This window comes from Sinohyriopsis cumingii, chromosome 10 (assembly GCF_028554795.1).
Source record: "Sinohyriopsis cumingii isolate HCF-2022 chromosome 10, ASM2855479v2, whole genome shotgun sequence".
Lineage (NCBI taxonomy): Eukaryota > Metazoa > Mollusca > Bivalvia > Unionida > Unionidae > Sinohyriopsis > Sinohyriopsis cumingii.
The window spans coordinates 93,227,881-93,252,651 of NC_142970.1; the positions used below are offsets into that span (position 1 = coordinate 93,227,881).

Sequence of the window (24,771 nt, forward strand, 5' to 3'; positions counted from 1 at the left end):
ATCATTATTATTATTTAACGAGGATAAAAGTTGTTTTTCTCTTTTAATATTATTATGATTGTTATTTTAATGTTTTTATTCATATAAATTCACTTTTTTAAAACTATTTGTACCATCTTTAAATTTACCACAAACGTTAAAGTTATTTATACTCCTTGGAAATGGTCTTGTGCTTATTCAGCTGTATCATACACATGTGCAAACATTTTTTTGTATCATCTGGAAATACTTTCAGTATTAACGAGTATATAAGTAGTATAGATATCAGTATATAACAACTTCACTTTGCCACTATATTTTACTTTTGCATGATTAAAATAAAAAGTTATATATTAATAATTTTTATAGATCGAGTACAGAATTGCCATTATAAGCTGGCTGATTTAGAATTACTTTTAAAATATTTATCCTTACAAATGCTCCACTGAATATTGCTCATGCTGAAAATGATGGCGTGCAGAATAAACTTCTTAGTCTTAATGGTTCTAATATTTCGCAGAACTAAACATCTAATCTATTTCTGATATTTTTATTTGTCTTTCCAAAACAATCGTTATTCATATGTTTATATATCAGATTCAATATCACTACATGCCTGTTGTTATATGAGATTCATAATCACTGCCTGGCTGTTGATATATCAGATTCATAATCACTACCTGGCTGTTGATATATCAGATTCATAATCACTACCTGGCTGTTGATATATCAGATTCATAATCACTACCTGGCTGTTGATATATCAGATTCATAATCACTACCTGGCTGTTGATATATCAGATTCATAATCACTGCCTGGCTGTTGATATATCAGGTTCATAATCACTACCTGACTGCTGTTATATCAGATTCATAATCACTACCTGGTTGTTGTTATATGAGATTCATAATCACTACCTGGCTGTTGATATATCAGATTCATAATCACTGCCTGGCTGTTGATATATCAGGTTCATAATCACTACCTGACTGCTGTTATATCAGATTCATAATCACTACCTGGCTGTTGTTATATCAGATTCATAATTACTACCTGGCTGTTGTTATATCAGATTCATAATCACTACCTGACTGCTGTTATATCAGATTCATAATCACTACCTGGCTGTTGATATATCAGATTCATGATCACTACCTGGCTGTTGATATATCAGATTCATAATCACTGCCTGGCTGTTGATATATCAGATTCATAATTACTACCTGGCTTTGATATATCAGATTAATAATCACTACCTGGCTGTTGTTATATCAGATTCATAATCACTACCTGACTGCTGTTATATCAGATTCATAATCACTACCTGGCTGTTGATATATCAGATTCATAATCACTACCTGGCTGTTGATATATCAGATTCATAATCACTACCTGGCTGTTGATATATCAGATTCATAATCACTACCTGGCTGTTGATATATCAGATTCATAATCACTACCTGGCTGTTGATATATCAGATTCATAATTACTACCTGGCTTTGATATATCAGATTAATAATCACTACCTGGCTGTTGTTATATCAGATTCATAATCACTACCTGACTGCTGTTATATCAGATTCATAATCACTACCTGGCTGTTGATATATCAGATTCATAATCACTACCTGGCTGTTGATATATCAGATTCATAATCACTACCTGGCTGTTGATATATCAGATTCATAATCACTACCTGGCTGTTGATATATCAGATTCATAATCACTACCTGGCTGTTGATATATCAGATTCATAATCACTGCCTGGCTGTTGATATATCAGATTCATAATCACTACCTGGCTGTTGATATATCAGATTCATAATCACTACCTGGCTGTTGATATATCAGATTCATAATCACTACCTGGCTGTTGATATATCAGATTCATAATCACTACCTGGCTTTGATATATCAGATTCATAATCACTACCTGTCTGTTTGACTTCATGTTTCATTTTGTAACTATTATATGATTTCATTCATGGTTTTTGTTTGAATTTTATTTTTATAATAATTTCTATAATTTTTTTATATCCAAACTGCACTTGTAATTTAGTATTCTCTAATGCAGAATATTTTTTTGTGTTCATTACATAAGATACAGATTTATTTACTCTTTTCATTCCTTTGCTTAGTTTTGCCTAAACAACGGTTCGATAATCGGATAACCAATCATAGTTTACATTGATACCTGCATGTGCTGCTGATGAAAACAAAGTGTATCATGTATACATTTCAGATTAACTTATAAAAAGAATCATGCACAGTTATAATCGACAATATTTAATAATCATCATTTTTTTTCTGGATCAATGCACTGGGATCCTTTGCATAGAAAAGGTTTTAGCATGGACCAGGATCACAATGCACTCGCATCAACGTAAAATATACATCAAGGTGTAAAATACAACAAGGTATAACATATATCAAGGTATAAAATACAACAACGTATAAAATACATCAAGGTGTAAAATACATCAAGGTATAAAATACATCAAGGTGTAAAATACATCAAGGTATAAAATATATCAAGGTATAAAATACATCAACGTATAAAATACATCAAGATGTAAAATACAACAAGGTATAAAATATATCAAGGTGTAAAATATAACAAGGTATAAAATATACCAAGGTGTAAAATACATCAACGTATAAAATACATCAAGGTATAAAATATAACAAGGTATAAAATATATCAAGGTGTAAAATGCAACAATGTATAAAATATATCAAGGTGTAAAATATAACAAGGTATAAAATATATCAAGGGGTAAAATACATCAACGTATAAAATACATCAAGGTATAAAATATAACAAGGTATAAAATATATCAAGGTGTAAAATACATCAACGTATAAAATACATCAAGGTGTAAAATATAACAAGGTATAAAATATATCAAGGTGTAAAATACAACAAGTTATAACATATATCAAGGTGTAAAATACATCAACGTATAAAATACTACAACGTATAAAATACATCAAGGTGTAAAATACATCAAGGTGTAAAATATAACAAGGTATAAAATATATCAAGGTATAAAATACATCAAGGTGTAAAATACAACAAGGTATAAAATATATCAAGGTATAAAATACATCAGCGTATAAAATACATCAGCGTATAAAATACATCAAGGTGTAAAATACATCAAGGTGTAAAATACAACAAAGTATAAAATATATCAAGGTGTAAAATACATCAAGGTATAAAATACATCAGCGTATAAAATACATCAAGGTGTAAAATACATCAAGGTGTAAAATACAACAAGGTATAAAATATATCAAGGTATAAAATACATCAAGGTGTAAACTACATGAAGGTGTAAAATACATCAAGGTATAAAATATATCAAGGTATAAAATATATCAAGGTATAAAATACATCAAGGTGTAAAATACATCAAGGTATAAAATATATCAAGGTATAAAATATATCAAGGTATAAAATACATCAAGGTGTAAACTACATGAAGGTGTAAAATACATGTATCAAGTGACACATATCCATGTGGAGTAATATGCCAAGAAATACAGCTATTATCACATCAATAGAAGAAGAAGGAAAATTCATGTATATGTTTACTTTTAACGGCACGCCAGCACATAAATGGCTATATCGTCCTCGTTATAAGTAAAGTCCTAAAAATGTATGAAAGATTATGAAAATACATTAATTTTAACAGAGAGAACTCGACTATATTATCAACGCGTTCACGCAAATTATTATATTAGTCAAAGAGTAGTAACTCTACACACACACACACACACACACACACTAAATATAGCATGGCTTTAATGTGTTGGTATAAAGTAAAGCGATTATACCAGTAATGTTGATAAATCAAATTGTGATCCGCTCATGATGCATTATTACGTATATATGAACATTGTTTTAACATCCGGCTGTTTTGAAAAAGGATTATGGACCTGGTAAAATCCTTGAAACTGATTTTTCCACCAAGTATCCTACAAGATCGTGGGTCATCCAAATGGTATATGTACTACATCCATGGAGCTTAAACACGGTGTTCACAATACCATTTGCCTACGGAGACTGTACGGTACACTTATTGGTGAGGAGGCTCACACATGCATGTACTGTACTCTTTTGTTTGTATTTGCTGTTTTGTCTCTCTCCTTTTTGTTAAAAAAATAAACCTAAGCTTAAGTTATAAAACAGATAATCTATTATCAAATTGTTAGAAGGCCGCACCCCCCCCCCAATGTGTTATTTGTATGGCAGAGGACTAATCGACTAACAAAGAACATTATTTTCGGCAACTCTCTCTGTCTTGCAGGCGAAAATCCCGTGCAAATGGTGTATATATGATTGACATGATTCCAATTAGTGCAAAATTGTACTTTGGTTTCACAAATTAGACTTATTGACCCCATACTTTACATGAACATCAAGTTACAATAAGGCTCTTATTTTCCTGTGTTTTAACTCCTAATTCTGAGGTGTTTGCAACGAAGAAAAGCATTGTGGTAAAATAGGTGTTAACCATTTGGGGTTGACAACCCCAACGTCCGTTTGTAGGGCTACTATGTACTACTGCCCATTATTCCGCGTCTGTATGTGTGTATGTACTTGTCTTCCACAATAACAAAAAAATCGTAAGCCCCCTCTCCACTCTTTTTTCTTTGTGTCATGCAAGCACACCTGCTCTCCTGTGAATATAGCGTGTGAGCATTTTCACTGCTTATTTGCTTTTGTGTATATTTTCCAAACACTCATTCCATATTCCACAATGAAAGTGTAGGTGCTGGTCAGTCAAAATAAAGTAGGCTTCGGTTGGTCAGTAGATGACTCGACGATGTTGAGTCAAACGGCGTATTAGTTATTAGGTGTTGTTGCGGGTCGGTCAAACGGTACATTGGTTAGGATATGAAGATATTGTCCAGTCAAGATTGGTTTGTGAGTTTAACGCCATTTTTCAGCATACGATAGGTTATATATGGCGGACAGTAGATGTGGCAAGAGAAAGAACCACCGACCCACGGGAAGTTACTGAGAAGCTTTCTCACATACTCACCTTTGCCTAATTGAAATTGGAACACATGCGAACAGAGGTGATATGTGAGTGATCTACGAAGGTGAGTGCCATAGACACCTCGGCCACTCTGGTCCTGGTCGTTCAAACAATGTTTCGGTTTGTGAGTATCGGTGATGATCAGTCAAACGGCATGTTGATAAGTAACATCGTGAATGTCTCTGAATTTGCGTTTTTCACCGAGGCAAATACTCACGTTAAATTCTTCTTGTCCCCGCCACATTGCAGCTAGTATTAAGGTTATTTTTATATAATTAAAAAAATTCCACGTGACTCCAGAACCACACTAGAATGTTAATCCTATGAACAGTTTTAACACTGTCTTGACCCCGTGGTACAATTCTGCATCTGAAATAAAAACAAGTTATGGTGTTAAGAGGAAATGTCACGCGAATTTTATATTATTAAATTCCCCATGACCCAAGTCTCTCACTCACATGTTTGAAGCATAATGTTAAACCCTAACTAACCCCAGATTCCTACTCACATTAAACCTGTTATGTCTTGCTAAATAACACATAAACATGGTTTTGTCTAACCACTTTAATGGATAGGCTCAACTGACTCCAAAAAAGGAGAATACCCACGCACACCAGTGTCTCGCGCCAATGTTATCGTAAGGCATATAGGGTTACAACTGAGTGTGAGCCTGGAGCTGACCTTAGGTGACCTGTAACTGTCAGACCATTCGTAGCAACAGAATGTTAATACCGTATTAAATTATCACAAAACCTATGGACATGTTAACATGAAATTCCCATTATCCACAGATTTTAATACTTTGATGGCGACATGTATTCCTACTGACCGAGACCGGTCCATCTAATTCCAGGCTATATCCCTTCCTGTACTATTCTTTATGAACGACGGAGACAACACTGGTTTTGCAGGATTTCTTATCTCTGTTTAATGCTGTAAATATTTAATTGCTTAATAGCAGAAAATAAATCTCATTAAAGCGTACTTTAAGCAAATTGTGCATGACAACATAGAAAATTTAACACCACACGGATGATTCCAGCAGTAAAACGGAACAATATTCAACGTGAAACTAGTATTTTATGGGCTTTTTAATTCATCGGCTTCTTGTATATAACGTCAAAACCACAAGACCGTGGTGGACAGGATAGGACGAAATTCCGAGGGCTCACCGCCGGCCAAAGGGGCCCACTGGATAATTTTCCTAGGGTTCACAAATCCTGCCTTACCTCATCACTCATAACTGTTTTGCAATTTATATATGTCCATTTACAGCAGACGACAAAAGTACTATAAAACAAATTAGTTGTATAATCTGGTTCTTGTTTTGTAAAGAAATTGCCTTTTTAAAAACAGCGGTAGCAGTTGTTACTATTGCTGTTGTTTTCTTGTTAGAAATTTATTTTTAACATGACAAGTTCTTTCGTATGAAACAAACTTATATGTGTATTCACTTGACATAATGAAATTTAAGTCTGCATTATAATAATTATATGTGTTATTGACATGGGCTATTGAAATAAAGGTGCCCGATGATCAGATGGAAGGATTAGTTTGTTTCACATCAAATTCAACTTACGTGCTTTAAAGTCTGGGAATATCTGCACCAAGGATAGACAAATCAACAAACTAAAATACTGACCACTATTTAAAACTATAGGATATTACCAATATCTACGGTCAACTATCCAAACAGCGGACGTAAATACAATCTAATTAAGGAAAGGGTATATATGCATGGCTGTCACTATAACAACAATGCACACTAATATTAACGAACACTGTAACTGTAATGAACACTAATATTAACGAACACTGTAACAATAATGGACACTGTAATAGTAAGTAATAAGTGATTGACTTTCCTCATGCAATGTCCATTTTATTCTAGTTAAAAGGAGAAATATTTGATCCTTATTTGCATTAAATTTCAACATTTTCGGATACATCGACTTTCCAAGCATTTTGCATACTATATTTTAAAATGCATGAATGCAACAGATAATGAGGTAGGAATGGTGGGATTAGGTTGGCAATGCAATAGTTGCCGAGACAGAAAGAAGACAGCTATGCCTTCTATATACGTTAAAGGAAAATGCTGATAAAGATTGCATCGTTAATCATTCAGTCAAGTTAGTTTCAGCTGGTGACTATCAGTAAATTCTTCGTTGGGAGTGAGGCAAATTTAATAATAATTTTACGCAAAAGTGAGTTTTGCCGATCTTGTGTCACATTGTTTGTACATACTGTGGGGCATCTTCAAAGTAAGCCCGACGAGGTTACGATTAAAACTATCTCTGAATTCCCCGTGCCTATCAGTACAATGCAACTGATGCGAATTTTGGGTATGGCTGGATATTATCGCAAATTTTGGTAATTTTTTCCATAATTGCTGAGCCCATGAGTAAGATAAAAGTTTTATTGGTCTGACAAATGTCATTTGATAAATTGAAGACCATACTGAAAGTGCACCAGTTCTTTCAACTCCAGATTTCAACCATCATTTAAAACATCTATTGATGCAAGGGGTATAGTGGTTGTTAATCCAAGACCCAAATGGTGTGGAACATCTAGTAGTGTGCTATTTCTCTAAAAAAAATTAAATAGCATGTTAATCCAAGACTAAAATGGGTGTGGAACATCTAGTAGTGTGCTATTTCTCTAAAAAAATTTAAATAGCATGTTAATCCAAGACTAAAATGGTGTGGAACATCTAGTGTGCTGTTCCTCTAAAAAAGTTAAATAAGCAACAGAAAAATTATTCCACTATCGAGGAGTGGTGGATTTCATTTTACCGTTACAACGTTTGAGGCGTATATCAATTCAGTTTCTTCTCTGATTATTGTTTAGTGAGCACAACCCCTTTAATTTCATAAACAAAATGAAGAACATGAGACTGATGAGATTAGAGACAGCAGGGAAAGAGAAGCCAATGAATCATAACATGCATAGAACTCATTTCTTGCTTTTATGTGTATATATTTTTATTATTCTTAAGCCATCTTCCTGTGCAATTTTATTGTTATTATCATATGTTGGATAGATATTGAAAGCAAAAAGCTTTAGCACACCATCTTTTTTAATGAAGGCAGGTGTAATATCTATATTTTCTGTAACTCTTGGTACACGTCTATGTACAGCTTTTAATCAGAACTATAAACTGTAATGACCATCTACACATCAAGATGTTAGTTCATTTTTCTACACTGGTATATAATTCTGTTTAAAGATATTAATAGTGTACATTGCATAGGATCTATAAATAGTTGTTTACATTCATTCCCAATTCGGATTCTTATCTTAAATGTTAAAGTCATCCTGTTGATATGTTTAATGTTGTGTTTCAATAATCCGTGAGGAAATATTTATTTGGATTATTCATTGGAATTACAAATTGCTCATTGGCCTAGATTATTCTGGGGCTATTGTGAATTATTTAAAGGAGTTCTGCAAAATGCCATTGTGATATGTATATTCAATGATCTGACATTCATTCTGATCATTCAATTCTTTAGGATTTGAGTATACCTTCTTGGGATTCTTTAGGATTTGAGTATACCTTCTTGGGATTCTTTAGGATTTGAGTATAACTTCTTGGGATTCTTTAGGATTTGAGTATACCTTCTTGGGATTCTTTAGGATTTGAGTATACCTTCTTGGGATTCTTTAGATTCCGTTCATAATACTTCAAGTTCTTCTTATAATTTGATGGTATAACTTTGAAAATTAAATTAAGTTTTACAAAACAAGTTGGACTTGCTTTTTTCTGTTACTTAGTTTATCACCAGAGTCGTAACACCACAAAGCAATGAATCTGTCAATGGTGATGAACTAGAATTATAGTGGGGAAACCATTTGTCTCTTCAATAACAGCTACCTTGCCCAGGTTTCCACACCAAAATCTGGAGTTTTCTTATGCAACACCAAGTGCAAGCCATTTTCAAAAGTCTAGCACTGCAGATGGTGGAGAATTCAAGTCAGTGTGCAGAAATCATTTTTATTCTTTCAGTAACAGTGACCTACATATGGACAAAATTCTATGTAAAATAAAATGAAGACCAAACGACATGATTCAACGTGAAGAAATGTATTGTTAAGTATACAATCAAGCACTCTAACACAGTTAAAAATTACATGTAAATAAAGGAAATATGCAGTTTTCATCACAATAGCAGGATTATATATACCTCTTTTCTTGTACATCTAGAAGGCGAGACAAACGAACATGAAAAGACTATTAGCTTTGTTTAATAAAAATTCAATCACAGTAACCAAAAAAAAAAACGTTTTTGATCCCAGAATATATCAATGACAAAATGAACCATAAAAATAGTAGCATAAACTCTGGTACTGCCAATACAAAATAAAGGTATGTCAACAAAATGTTCCAATTTTGCTTCAACAATCAAAACATGAAGAAAAAATAAATCATTACAATTCTTACATTATTTATGGGGGAACAAGTTTTCTACCTTGGTTTATTGAAGCAACAATTTTCCATTTTCATCCATGGAAAAAAGAACAAAATTTGACAGTATATAAAGAATGAACCAGGTGACGTAACTTTTACAACAAAGCACATGATGGCAAATTTAAAGTAAACTTTACATGCTGACAACCTGATCCATCACAAAGAGAAAGAAGAAACTAATTCCATTGGAAAAGTAAAAATCCCCAATCAGTTGAAATTTATACTTCCAATTACAACATAAAAAAGCACCTGAAACTCTATTTTTATATACATATATATATATAAACAGCACAAAGAAAGTGATGGTGAACCTACAAACTGAAACCATTCAGTTACTAAAAATATGTAAACATAAATGAATCTCTATTCTAACTCTATCATACTTCAAGTCTATATATATATATATATATATATATATATATATATATATATATATATATATATATATATATATATATATATATAAACACACATATATTACACACTAAAACATAGTATGATGAAGTTGAACCTACAAACTAAAACCTATCAGCTATTAAAAATATGTAAAAATAAACAAATCTATTCAAACTCTTATCATACTTCGTATCACTCAATCAATATCACAATTTCTCTTTTGTATCACATATTTCTTGGTAAGGAGCATATACATACCACTCCGATCTACTTCTCTATCATCTCATACATATTTATTCACAATGACAACTGCAAACTCAACCAGCAAGAAAGTAAAAACATGACAAGCCCAATAACTCAGGACAGACCTACATATTAATGGTAGCCAAACTGCCTGGATAACTAGAACAGAATTTAAAAAATTTTTTTTTTTTACTTCTAACCTGTCCCATCTAGCAAGGGGCTTTTTAGTCCTAAAGTATCATGTCTTAATGAGAACACCACATGGAAAATATGATCAAGTGTTGCATTATTGCTAATTTATAGACATCTTTATGACAAATAATAGCAGCTATATTTCACCATAATCTTCCCTGAATGAGCAGGTAAATTTAGATAGTCAATGTCCAGTCATGCATGTTTTCAATAATCCTAATATTCTGTTATCTGAAGCAAATGGGTATCCATGCATTACCTCCCTTGTTCCAAAAAATCCTAAATTCTTAACAGAATTGGTGCAAAAAGAAGTTGAAATGGTCAGGCTTTTAGTACTTATATTCCCCCACCCCCAAAGGAAGGTTAAATACAACATAAATGCATAATAATCAAGTAGCAACATGTGCAAATACAGCATCTTGGTTTCATAGTTCATACTATGGCATCATACAAGGTCATCTTCAATGCAATTGGCATCAACTTATGGAAACATTAATTTTTTTTAGTATACCAGTATAAATTTCAGACGTACCATATATACTCTATGCTGTATGCAATTGGACCCACCTTATTAGGGTGTATAAACATTATATAGTAATATTACACTAAACTTTCAATGCAGTAGAAGATATATGATTTAAAAATGTTGAAGACAAAGTTTGCACGCTAAAACTAGTGATTCCACCGCAGAAGAAAAGACAGAAAACCAAATATGAATGTGAAAAATTTCTGGCACATCATATTATCCCATTCCAGTTTTGTGAAATCAAGAGGACCCCTTCCTCAATCCAACAATTTTAGTATGGACAAATATATTATACCAAACAAAAAAAAAAAGACAAATATTGTACCCAGAAACATTGATAAATTCGGTATACAACACAAGGCCCAAGTGAACCTGATGTCGCTCGTGTATAAAAAAAATTAAATATCTGGATGATATGATTTGAACAGAAGATGAGGTTGTGGACAAACAAACAGACCTAAAGAAGTTTGGCACATAAAACCCGATAATTGTAATATTCAAGAAACAATTTCAGGAAATTTGGCAATGTCTATTCCTCATGTTCAAGTGTCTTTCACATTGATAAAGAGACCAAACAACTCAAGTGCAAATGATAAACATTACTATTCATGCAAATTATCAAACTTTTTATATCTAAAAAATCTGTTTGCACTAAATTAAAATCCTGATCATGACAAAACAAGAAAGAAGTACTGATACACAAACATGCCAAAGTGATGGCCATGTGGAACTTCTACAATAAACACACTATGATGTTGAAACATGCTATAATACTTTGAACACAATATTTGTATTTGAACACTCAAGGTCAATACTGAATGGTTTTAGTCATTATAAATTACTGAACACTGAAACCATGCAAAAGCCTACAGTGCCAGCTGGCATCTAAATAATCATTCAAAAACTGAATCGATTTTAGAATCAAAACTAATATTACATCAGGCTAGCTTCACCACAAAAGTATGAACACGTGTATGAACATAAAAGTATTAACATGTGTATGAATACACAAAAGTATTAACACGTGTATGAACACACAAAAGTATTACCACGTGTATGAACACAAAAGTATTAACACGTGCATGAACACAAAAAAGTATTAACACGTGTATGACATTATCCTTAGGTTTTGTTTTACGTCACAGTAGTACTCAGGGTTATTTTGTGCCAATGCAACTGGAGTAAATTACACTGCCCAAGGTTACACCATGGTAGCCAACCTGGGTCAATCTCATGGTAGGATTCAAACCAGCACCCTTTTGGTCACTAGTGCACTAACCAATCGCACAGTGTGGCTATTGCGTTCACTGGTCACCTCTTTCATTATGGAGGAGGGTGTATGGGCCTATTCTACATTCCCAGACATGACAGGGGTATGACTAGCTACCACAATTGCAAACAAATGCAGCAAAGATTTTTCCCATTGGTAGGAATTAAACCTGTACCCATTAGGTTCAAAGTAAAGTATGCTAACAAGAACAGCCATCTCCACTAACCCCCTCTAATGACATATAGGAAAGTGCGTCAAACCTATACTATTCTCAAACATGTGGCGGGTTGGGGTGTGTAAGCCACAGCTAGCATCTGCCACAATTAGGAAAATGCGAACAAATTTTCAAGAGTTTTTGATCTTGTTCCATGCTGTTGACCAAACCTATTAAATCTAAAGTGTGCCAATATTTTCCAGGACAAAGGAACCCTGTTCTAATGACAAGATATTCATGTTTTTCTATCAAAACAAAAAATTAGAACTGCCCCAATTTTATAAATGAAGTTGATATGTGCAATTCAAACCATGAATACAAAACTTGTCAAGCCAAATAATTTTTTAAATACAAAATCTAAAATTTACCAAGCAAGATATAATTGGCATGTACACATAAAAACAAAAAAGCATTTTCATAATAAATTCAGAAAATGATTATGCTAAGAACAGCAAATAACTTCTATAAAACAAATAATGTGATATCAACAAGATAAAACACTAAGATAATACAATGAACAGCTGAGAAGACAAATTTTACATCTGATGAAAACACTACCAAATGCAACTTGGTATAAACTTGATGTCACTTCCCGAACACTATTAAATGCAACTGGGTATAAAGTTGATGATCTCACTTCCTGAATACTATTAAATGCAACTGGGTATAAACTTGATGATCTCATTCCCAAACAATACTAAATTAAACTTGCTATTTATGAATACCAGGATGAAAAAACTGGCATTTATCAACACATAAATGAACAAAATTAATAATATTGTTAAAGACTTTAGTACATAAAGTACTAATTGATTGTCAATCTTCAAACGACTTCTTTCTCTTCAATGGTGAAGTTCTTTTCTTTGGTGTTGTTCTTGTGGACTTCATTTTGTAGTCTGGACTTCCTGGGCAGTCCTTTCGCTCACCTGGCACATTGGGGAAGGTCACTAGTAGATTTTTGAGGGGATCTTCACCCACACTTATACAACCCTGGTATCCACTGTACAGGATCAAAGCTGCCTGGATGGACAAGACACGATCATGGTTTTTAGCTCCATCAAACAAGTCCCAATAAACACTATGCTCCCAGATATGCTTTGTGAAACATACACGACTTTTGTACAGCTTGCCTGGAAAGAGAATATGAGACTGGTAAACAGACACAACCTTCATGATGTGTGCATGTGTGTGTGAATTGGATTTTTAACATCACTTTAACAATTTTTCAGTCATATCGCTACGATGTCTGCAGTGTATCAGTTTACAGTGATGCTTAGCACTGGGGCATCATGTCACAGACATGTAGAATTATGTCCCACCCAGTCACATTATACTGGCACCAGGCCAACCAGTCCTAACACTAACCTCTTAATGCTGAGCGCCATGCAAGGCATCTGTTAGTACCATTTTTGTAAGTCTCTGGTATGACTCAGCTGGGGATTGAACCTATGACCTCCCGCATCTGAGGCAGATGCTCTAACCACTAGGCCACCGTAACGGTCCATAATGTCATGTATTCTACATGAATTAAACAACACCCACTCCCTATGTCAATTAAACACCCACCCACTCATGAATAAGCTCGTTCGCATATAAACCAACCCCCAAAACTGAATAGGTAGAAACATTAAAAAGTGCACTGCAAGCTCACAAGCTGGCCCATAAATCATAGACAACATCACAAGATTCACGTGGTAAGTTCTAAATGCATTTATTTAGGAAAATGTATATTAGCATAAATTATGTGTTGTCATGTATGATTATTACATGGAAATGTTACAAAATAATTTATTGTTTCAAAAGTCTGCAAATTTATAAATTAGTACATTTCTTTATTTATTATTCAAATTTGTGGATAATTTGATCAGATGGTGACCAAAAAAAAAAGAAGAGCACTCACGGGTTGCTATAACAGTACCTCTCACTTTGATTCTACATAATTATTGCTGCTTACTGCAAAAGAATTTTGTATCAATGCACCAACAATTATGTTTTCATTTTGCCTTTAAATTGTAAATAAAAAAAAGATCCCAGTCTGACAGCAACAAACAACAATAGTTTAATGCTCACATTTTGGCTATTTTCATTTAGTTTAGTGGGCATAATTATATTTAGGCTAGTGGGCATAGTTACATGTAAGGTCAGAACCTGTACTACATGAAGATCATCAATTGAATTTGAATCATTCTACCATTGTACTAATCTTAAATGTCTCCAACATACAATTACAAAATTTCAGAATTAATGCTTGAAAAATTATTGTAATACTGTAAAAACTGAATTGTAGTTTGCTCTGATGTAACTGACCTAACACCCAGTTTTACACATCTATGGTAATTGTGCTAATATTATGCAGTAAAAGTCAATTATATACCAAAGTAATGGTATAGCCAACAGAGAAACTTCCCGCGTAACCCAAGCCAGTATCAGGGTTTTAACAATTAACTGGCCTGGATTGCCATCTGAAAGCAAAAGACAAATCTGCCAATTATAAACAAGAGATGCTGAAAGAAGCAGCTTTACAGTGCATGCAAAGTTAAGATTTTATTCTGTTAAAACACAATACTAAAATAAATTGATGATTTTAGTCCATCCGAAATTTAGCCTTTATTATTACATACTACTCTTTCAATTAACAATTATGTCAATGATCATTTATGTCACTGAAAAAAGAGCAACCTGTGGACATGTATATTAACATAAACAGCTGTGAAGTCTATCTGTAGTGTGATCTGGAAGAATGTGATTTCATAGAAACAATAAATAAAGCAAAATCTGCATCTAATATTTTTGGGAATAAACATGGATTTAAGTGATGGTAAGCGTGATTTGCACTGTGTAAGTCCTGTACAATCTAGTCTGCTGGTTAAACTTGAACCGGCCCATGAATTATGGAATCTGTATTTACCTTTATTCAATTTCATGTTGAAGAAATCAGACAATATGCACATGCAAAATAATACCACCCATAGTATTTGACAATGTATTTAACTTTTCAATTACAATTTACATACAACAAAAAAATAGAGAAAGCTAAGGACTTCAGCAGAATGATGTGATCTACACAGACTGTCAACATTGCTCAATGGAATGATGTGATCTACACAGACTGTAAACACTGCTCAATGGAATGGTAAGCAATGTTAACAGATTGTCCCAGATATGCCACAGGTTGTAACTTGACCCCCAATTATGTCTTTAGGTGAAAATGCAGTTGTCATGTCCATCCTTTCAATACTTTTATTAGCAACAGTGTTTCCCGAAAAATGAAAACAGCCTTTGAAAAACTTTGTTTACACATTTGTGTGTATGTGAACTTTTCTACACATATTTAACAAGTGTCTACTGCCCTAGTCGGAATCACACATACTTAAGTAGCAGTTTTTAATACTGTGTAATAATGATTGATTTTAAAGTAGTGCCCACTCAAATTCTGAAAAAGCTGCGACTACTTTCATGATTTATATATAAATCATCACCAATTTAAATGCCTATAAAAGAAAACATTATTTTTGCTTCACAAATGTAGGTTCTTACATATACAACAGAAGCTTATTTTTTTAAGCTTTCTCTGTTAATTTTTCACATTACTGTAGCTACTTGCCTTTTAACCTAAATCTATAATGCAGACTGACCCAGGCTAAACACACACACACACACACACACACACACATATATATATATATATATATATATATATATATATATATATATATATACACAATGGGGAGTGACACAGAGGTAAATGAGGCATTATGGGGACTGATCACAAAAAGTGCATCCCCAAGAACCCTCTAGTATACTCAATCCCTACTATGGGGAAAACAAATCTTTTTTTTTCTTCAAAAAGAGAAGATTTCTTGTTGTTTTGGGGTTTAATGCAATTTCTTAGCACAAGATAGGCCATATATGGTCATGGACGGCTGTGTGATTTGGATTTTAACGCAACTTAAAAAAAATATAGTTTGCTTGATAAAATGAGTAATTATAATAGTTACTTAAATTTGATTTAGTGTGTGATTTAGATTTTTAACATTTAACAATTTTTCAGTCATATCGCTATGATGCCTGCAGTGTGGCAGTTTATAGCAATGTCTAACCCTGAAACATCATGCCGCAGACATGTAGCATGATGTCCCACCCAGTCACATTATCCTGACACCAGAACAACCTGTCCTAACACTAACCTCTTTATGGTGAGTGCCAAGTGAGGCAGCTGTTAGTACCATTATTTAAGTCTTTGGTGTGATTTGGCCAGGGATCAAATCCACAACCTCCCTCATCCGAGGCGGATGCTCTAACCACTAGGCCACCGGAGCGGTGCCAAATATGGTTGCCAGTATAACTTGGTGGAGGAAGAACCTGGGAAAACACCAGCAAGAACCACCAACTCACGGTAAGTTATTGACAGTTTTCTCACACTGGCTTGAACCCATACGGGCATGGGTGAGATGGCAGTGATCAGCAAAGGTGAGTATGTTTGTGCTTTGGACCACTTTGTCACCTGGGACCCCAGCAAGTGTGGACAAAGTTTCAGTTCTTGGATAGATGTCCCGATACCAAAAGACCAAAGCCCCTTGATCAAAATGATGTTCAAAAAACCACAATAAAATTAAAGGAATCCATCAGGCATTTCTTTTTTTTTTTTTTTGTTGTTGTTTAAAACCTCCATCAGAAACAGAATGGTTGCTCCCTCATTAGCGAGGTGGTTAACAGAAAAGCACATATGCAACATATACATGATAGCACCGTGTGATACTTTATTCATGGCCATGACCCCACTTATTTTTAGACATGATCAGTTACGTCGATTTTCAGGACCAAAACCGTCTTAAGTGTTACATGTCCAAATGCCTGAAGAAAAAAACAAACGGCAATGTATCTAAAAATCCAGCTAAATGCATTATATTACAAACCGAACGACTTCTGCACATCGTTCAAATACGCTTTCGTCCATGCAAACAGCGATTCTGAGGAGGTATAGAGTATGGTAAAAAATATCATCATCTCTTGAAAACTGTACCTTCGTCAAAAAATGATACTAATTTAACAAGGCATGGAATAACTCAACTTACCACAAAGGCTACAATTGATCCCCCCGTCGTAGTCATTGTATGCCTTCAGCACTTCAATTACGTCTCTCAGTTCGAGAGTTTTTTCTCCTTCCCCCGTCAAATCGTAGTGCCTTGGCCCATCAAATCGGGTTCTTTTGGGTCTAGAGGGGAAGTTGACTTCGTCCTCGTGCGGCATTTGTGTTGTTAACATCGCTATTTCATGTAACTAGCGATTTTTTAGGAAAGAAATTGACGGCTTCTATCAAAACACTCCCTCGTGGTACAACAAACCATAACAAAGTCACATGATTGAATTTAATGGCCATTATCCAATCAGATTGCAGAACTAGCTATTTCATCTTGCCGCCAATAAAGTCACGTGGTTTTTTCGCGGGAAAAGGTCAGGTTTCACAATAGCTGTGGAATGAGTGAGAGGTCGTTGTTTCCCGCGCTTTGTTGCAAATGTATGGGAACATCTGACAAGTGGAATGTGTGAGGGTATGGAAGTTATAACATTAAACAAATTCAATACACGCACCAAAATGAAAGCAGGTGGAGGAGGTTTATAGGATAGAGAATTTCTTGGTTGTGTAACGTTTAAAAAAAATTGTTATATTGCCTACACCGATTTTTATTTTCTACTTTAATCACTTACGTTGATGACGATGACGACAGGGACAACAACATCCACAATAATAATAATAATAATAATAATGATGATAATAATATCTTTATTTGTAACATAGGCCATCAACCAAATTATATGCAAGTATTAAAAAATATGGCACATCCACAGAAAATGGCAATTCTAGCATTAACACACGACTTCTCTCATTTTTAATGATTTGCTTAAATAAACAGCAAAAGTACATTATGGGAAAGCTTCTATTTCTGAACATCCATAGCAAACTAACGAATAGTTCAAATGATCTGTGTAGTATTGACAACTCTGATTGTTTCATGATCTTATTATAAAATCGTAATCTATCAGTTGAATTTATCTCTTCGTTTATTTCTTATTGACAAAATATCTCTACAACGTTGTTTAAATATAATTAAAAAGAGTTTCTCATCGACCACTTATTGATTAGCCCAAACTTCTCCCATTCTGTATGAAAACAGTAGATTCTTAATTTATTTTCCGAACACTCACGGTGTCAATTGTTGGTTATAAAATTGTTGTGGGAATCTATTACCAGTCATCTTTAATAAATTGAACCAGTGCTTAAGAATTCTTCTAAATCATACTACTTGTATTACGATTCTACCATACCTGATTATAGAAAGAAAAAAAGCGTTTAGTGTTTGCTTTTTGATACCAATAATATATTTACAAAATGGCATATGTACAGATTCAATGTCAACTGCTTTGTAGAAACCACAGACTTCTAACCCATGATTCCAAATTGGCGCTATTTTAGTAACAAATTTTTGAAAAAGAAGTTTTGTTGACAAAGCGATTAAGTCTTGTAGTCTTCAAACTATAAAGTGACTTTGTTGCTTGTGCTGCTAGCGGTTTTCAACACATATACCAAGAGTTTTTAGAAGAGAATACACAGTCAAGATAAGTAAGATACTGTCTATATTATGCAATCACCAAAATAAAAACTTTCATATCTTCTAAACACTTCCCACTTTTCGAAAAACTACAATTTTAGGGTTTCTTTTCCAGATTTATCTTTAATTTCCAGATGTTGCTAATATTATTTTCGTTTATTTAGAATACTTTGAAGTTGCGTAGCAGTTTCTGCGAAGGCAACCAAGTCATCCGCATAAAACAGTGGAAATAAATTAGCAAATTCTAGAGTTACACCGTTATTCTGTTCAGAAATATGTGTCTTTAAATCGTTTATAAATAATGAAAATAGGTAATAAAATATAACCTTGCCTCACCCTGGTCGTACAGTTAAATACTTCTGTCAAGCCATTTGGCACTTTCACACAAGCTTTGACATTTGCATGCATGGCTTTTAGTATCGTAAGCATATTCGCATATCAATGTGCTTAGGGTAAATGAATTATCTACCCTTCTAAAGCCAGCTAAGTCTTCACTTAAAATATCATTTTCGTCGATCCAGTTATCTAGTCTCTCATTTAAAATGGAGGTAAATGTTTTGCTGACTACTGATACAAGTCTAATCGTCAGGCATATTTATATTCCTCTTTTTGTGAATGGGGGTGAAAACAGCCGTGGACCAACACTTTGGGAAGTATCAAAGATCAAAATAATTTATTGAATATATGTACTAAGATAGGTACCATAATAGTTCCAAATGCCTAAAAAAGTCACTCGAAAGTCAGCAATTCCACCTGATTTTCTCGACTTCAGAATTTATAGCATGTTACACTTCGTATTCCGTTATTTTACCATCCTGATTTTCATGCCGAATATTAACCATTTCGTTGAATCTAAAATAAATTCTGGTCTATATCATATTGAATATTAAATAAATCGGAAAAGTACGGGTACCATCCGGTAATATTACTTGTTCCATGCGTGGTGCTCGGACATTTTACAAGTTTCCAGAATCATTATCTGAAAATGCTTTTCCAAGACTAGCCTTTTCCTTTCGTCTCTGTAGGCTGAGTGTGTGTCTTGTTGTATTTTTGTACATATTTCTTTAGTACTTACATAAAGAAAAGGTTACTGCTGTATTATTATTTCTGAAGGTTCTCAGTGCATCAAGTGCATGATATTTTGCTACTTTACAGCGTGTATCCCATCAAGGTTGTTTGATGACCGAAAATCGATCATTTCTTTTATTGATATTATTATGACCTACTTTCATTGTCGGTACTGCCAAAGACTTACAAAAATGATACTAACGGCTGCCTTGCTTGGCGCTCAGCATTAAGAGGTTAGTGTTAGGACTGCTCGGCCTGGTGTCAGGGTAATGTGACTGGGTGGGACATCATGCTACATGTCTGCGGCGTGATGCCCCAGTGCTATACATCACTATAAACTGACACACTGCAGACATCGTAGCGATATGACTGAAAAATTGTTAAAGCTGCGTTAAAAATCCAAATCACACACACACACACACACACACACATTGTCGGTGCTGATTCAAATATGCTATCCAAGGAAGCATTCAGAGCAGTATCGAGGCGATTTTGTTCAATCATCTTTCTGATAGAACAGAAATAATAATAATAATAATAATAATAATAATAATAATTGTTATTGCTGCTGCTGTGTGATACACATTCTGAAAATATGCTATTGTGTTTTATATATTCAGGGCCGTAGAGAGTGATCACGGGCCCTGGGTTAAGAACACCGGGGCCTCTCCTAGTTCTTGTAAAAACAATTTTTTATATATAAAACAATTAAAAAGTGTTGTTCGGACCCTTATGGTCCCTGGCCCCGGGGATATATCTCTGGTTGCCCACCCACTCTTGTCGGCCCTGTAAATATTATTGAAGTCAGAAATTCCAGGGGAAAACTTGGTTTCATGGGGGGACAGATGATAATTGGTTAACTCGGCTTCAAAACAACACACTCACAAGTTGCGTATCTCTCCCAACAACACGAACAACAACGTGGGCACACGGGCGCCAGGTGAAGGAGGCTTCGCCGGGAGCTTTTCTTGCAGCTGAAATTTCATAGTATTTCACCTCACCTTAGTGCAAAAGGGACAATTCTTAACAAAGCTTATATTTAGGAAGGAGAGAGGAGGAAGAATGGCAATTGCCGTAAAAACTCTTCTCAGTGGCAAAGTATGGGGCGCCACTAGACAATAGTGCACCCGGCCACATCTGTTACGGGTGCAGCTAGATAATACTGCACCCTGGCGTCTCGAAATCTCGCACCTCTACTGTGTGAGCAATCTTTAAATTTATATATTAACAAAACTGAAATCGCTTACTTAAAATCAATCACTTTTGCAAAGTTACATACCCCCCCCCCGCATATATATATTTAGATGCACGCTAGATAAATGTATCGCAGCCAACCGTGTCAGCCATATCCATATTTAATTGCAGGTTTCAGATTTCCAAACCGCCTTTATCTTTATTTCTAAATCATCACCGAGATGGTTAAATGACAGTCTATTATGCCCCGGGAAGAGGGCGGGCAACAGTGACAGGTCACGAAGTCTCTTATTATCATCAGTCTCGTATTATCCCCGTTAAGCAGTTAGTAAATCAGATGAGAGAGAGAGAGAGAGAGAGAGAGAGAGAGAGAGAGACTAATGATATGCAAAACATACACTTTGGATGTTTGAATGTATTGCGAAAGATTTATTTGTTTGTGGCTGCTCGAATGAGTGCAAGTGTACATTTTTGTTTCTGGCTATTCGTATGCGTCCGTGTGGAATTTAAAAAAAATAAAAGTGTGAACAACAGTAACCACCTACATAACTGAAGGGTGAGGTTTTAACCGGCTTCTATTACGGTTTCTAAATCAATGAAGAAACGCAATAGTGTTAGTCAATTATGCCCGGGGAGGAGACGAACTCAAATGACTTGATTCCGCGTATATTATTGTCCAAGATAAACATCTAATTTGATAACCCTATTGACGGGGAAAAAGGAAAGCAACAAAAAGAAATTTAATAGCAAAGTTAGACATTTTAATCTCTCTCTCTCTCTCTCTCTCTCTCTCTCACACACACACACACACACACACAGAGTAATTATGGTACTTCAAACTACTTATTGTGTTACACTCCCTCAACATCCACATCGGACAGGGAAAGCTCATTATGCCTGTACGTGCTGAGTTTGTTGTCAAAACATGACATTAAGAAGTGACACTAGCTGTTATTCTACTGTCCGGAAGGAATCTCCAGGAATCCAAGATAGAAGGTTTCTTCTCTTTGCCTGTTGGTTATTGAAGCAGGCTTTATATTCTTGACACACTTGAGCATACCTACTATGGTAGCAAACCTTACATTCTTATTCTTGAGTTGACATGTTTACAAGATAGGTCAACATTATTTCTTTCGGCCTTTGACTTTGAACTCGGATGCCATGGATAAAAGGTCAAAGAACTCATCTGAATTTCAAAATATAACCACATACATACTAAATTTATAGGTAATATTTATTTTGTTCAGTTAAAAACGGAGTCACCGAGGTGGCATCATTCAAGATATTCTTCCGATGTCTCCTCAAACTGGGTAAACTAATAAATAATAAATGAAATGTAATAATCATAGATGTTTGTGTTATCAGCGTACAAGCCAGTACGGTAAAAATTAAGGTCACCATCGGCCTTCAAATCAATATAAGAATACTGACTATACCCATTGGTCAATATCACTACATTTGGAAAGGACCGGTAATAACAAGATGTTCAAGATGACCATCGTGTTTGAGGTCTGATCGCCATGATTTTTATATGTGACCCTTTAGAATATAAAAAATATTTTACTGAGGGCGACACCTTGCTAAATTGAAATAAAACTGCTAAATTACAACAACACCGCTAAATTACAACAACACTGCTAAATTACAACAACACCGCTAAACGCAAGAGCTTGCTGACAACATGGCGTTTTTAAGAAGGCGAGCTGTTTTAAAAGTGGTCATGATTTTATGTTTGTTTGTAACAAATATCGGAAATACTATCGAGATCATGCAATTCTAAACGTAGCTGTACATATTCTTAAAATCATTGTTTAGACATATTATCGTTATGAATAAGTTCGATCAGCCCTACTTTTCATTTAGTTTCAGCTAGACATTTAGATGTCATGGCGGTCGTATGGGATAATAGATCATCACCATTTTCATTTAGGACCAACCAGACATAATAATACTTCTTTCAAAAGTATTTGGTGGCCTAGTGGTTAGAGAGTCCGCTTCTGATGCTGGAGGTCGTGGGTTTGATCCCTGGTCGAGTCATACCAAAGACATAATAATACTTCTTTCAGTGAAAACCTACGATGGCCGATAGCAGCCGACATAAAACAACATCAAAGTAACATGAATTTACTCAGATGTGTACATGTACAAATTTTTCTTACACGTAAAATCAGTTAATGACATTCCACGCGCAGTAATAAATTAGAAAGAACAATTCACCTTTCTGATAAGGACGTAGCCTCTCAGCTTATTTATTTGTTTGTCTGAACCAAATTACACTGGTCCATGTTAGCAAGAAAGTGGGCGAACACCAGCATCCCAATTATATCAAAACAAATTTGACAATATTTACCCACTAGCTCAGACCCATTCTCTCTGGCTTAACAACCTCTACGTACCTATGAAAGTGTATTTTCAGTTGTCGAAGAGTGGCTGTTATTTGTCTGTAGCCAAGGTGTCAGGAAAAAACGACTGGAATGAAAGAGAAACAACTATTTACAGGATAGAAATAACATGCAGATTTGTACATGTACACATCTGAACAAAATGTGTACATGTACATATTTCTCTTACTTTAATATGTACAGCCATCACGTAAAAAATTGAACATGTACAAATGCACGTTACTTTGATGTTGTATTCTGTCGGCCGCTCTCGGCCATCGTAGAAACCCCAAGTCGACACGCCATGTATTCCGTAGGAGTAGTAATAATAGGATTTTAAGATGGCCACCATAACGGTCTTATTGTATGTTAGATCGGCAACATTTTCGAGTTGGACCATCCAGACATAAAAAGTCTGTTAGTGAAAACCAGATGTTGGTACGACTATCAATTAATGAGAAGTATCGATAATAATATTTTCAAAATATTTTCTGCAGCGGACTGGTAGGCACAATATTTCATTTAAGATCAACTAGATGTCATATAAAACCTTTTAGAAAATATCGAATGTTACACGCCCATCCACTGAGGTGGAGCAGCGGGAATAGAATTTTCAAGATCACGGCCATATTGGGTGATAGATCGGCGAGCTAGACATCTTGGTGAAGCTGATAATGGATGTCAGATCCGCACAATTTTCATTTAGGGTGAATAAGACCTAGGATAAATGTTTGTATACAGTTCATGGCAATCGTACAAATCAATTCTCCCTAGTAACAATATCTAGCTTGTATTAGCGGACGCAAGTCAGATGTCGAACGGGTGACGGACGACAGGACAATCATATAAGCTTGTACTAGCGGACGCAAGTAAGACATCGAACGGGTGACGGACGACAGGGCAATCATATAAGCTTGTACTAGCGGACGTAAGTCAGACTACAAACGGGTGACGGACGACAGGGCAATCATATAAGCTCTTCTCATTTATGATCAGCATAGCTAAAATAAAAATAAAATAAAAAAATTAGACAGTAAAGGTACTACGGTGCATTGGGGAGTGAGCAGGGTAAATGACTTATCCTGCAGTCTTTAATTATTCTGACAGGCATATAATAAATGTTCTGCCTCTCAAATACAGGAAGAACGAAAGTAATAATTCCAAGCTTTTAAGTGT

General features: G+C 34.7%; 1 protein-coding gene across 1 annotated transcript; it reads right to left on the bottom strand.

Annotated features, from left to right (window-relative positions):
* Positions 1-9,100: 9,100 nt before the first annotated feature.
* LOC149790595 (uncharacterized) lies at positions 9,101-17,695 on the bottom strand. Its single transcript, XM_089972696.1, has 2 exons — positions 17,417-17,695; positions 9,101-13,471 (listed from the first exon to the last, which is right to left on the bottom strand). Exons 1-2 carry the CDS (start codon positions 17,604-17,606, stop codon positions 13,158-13,160), a joined length of 504 nt encoding a protein of 167 aa, XP_089828822.1. The 5' UTR covers positions 17,607-17,695; the 3' UTR covers positions 9,101-13,157.
* Positions 17,696-24,771: the final 7,076 nt, after the last annotated feature.

Bases quoted from the DNA above. Each gene is read 5' to 3' on its own strand.
- LOC149790595 (XM_089972696.1), bottom strand. From the start codon at position 17,606: ATGTTAACAACACAAATGCCGCACGAGGACGAAGTCAACTTCCCCTCT. The intron at 13,472-17,416 runs GTAAGTTGAGTT...TTCTCTTTCCAG, and splicing joins GATCAATTGTAGCCTTTGTG to GCAAGCTGTACAAAAGTCGT.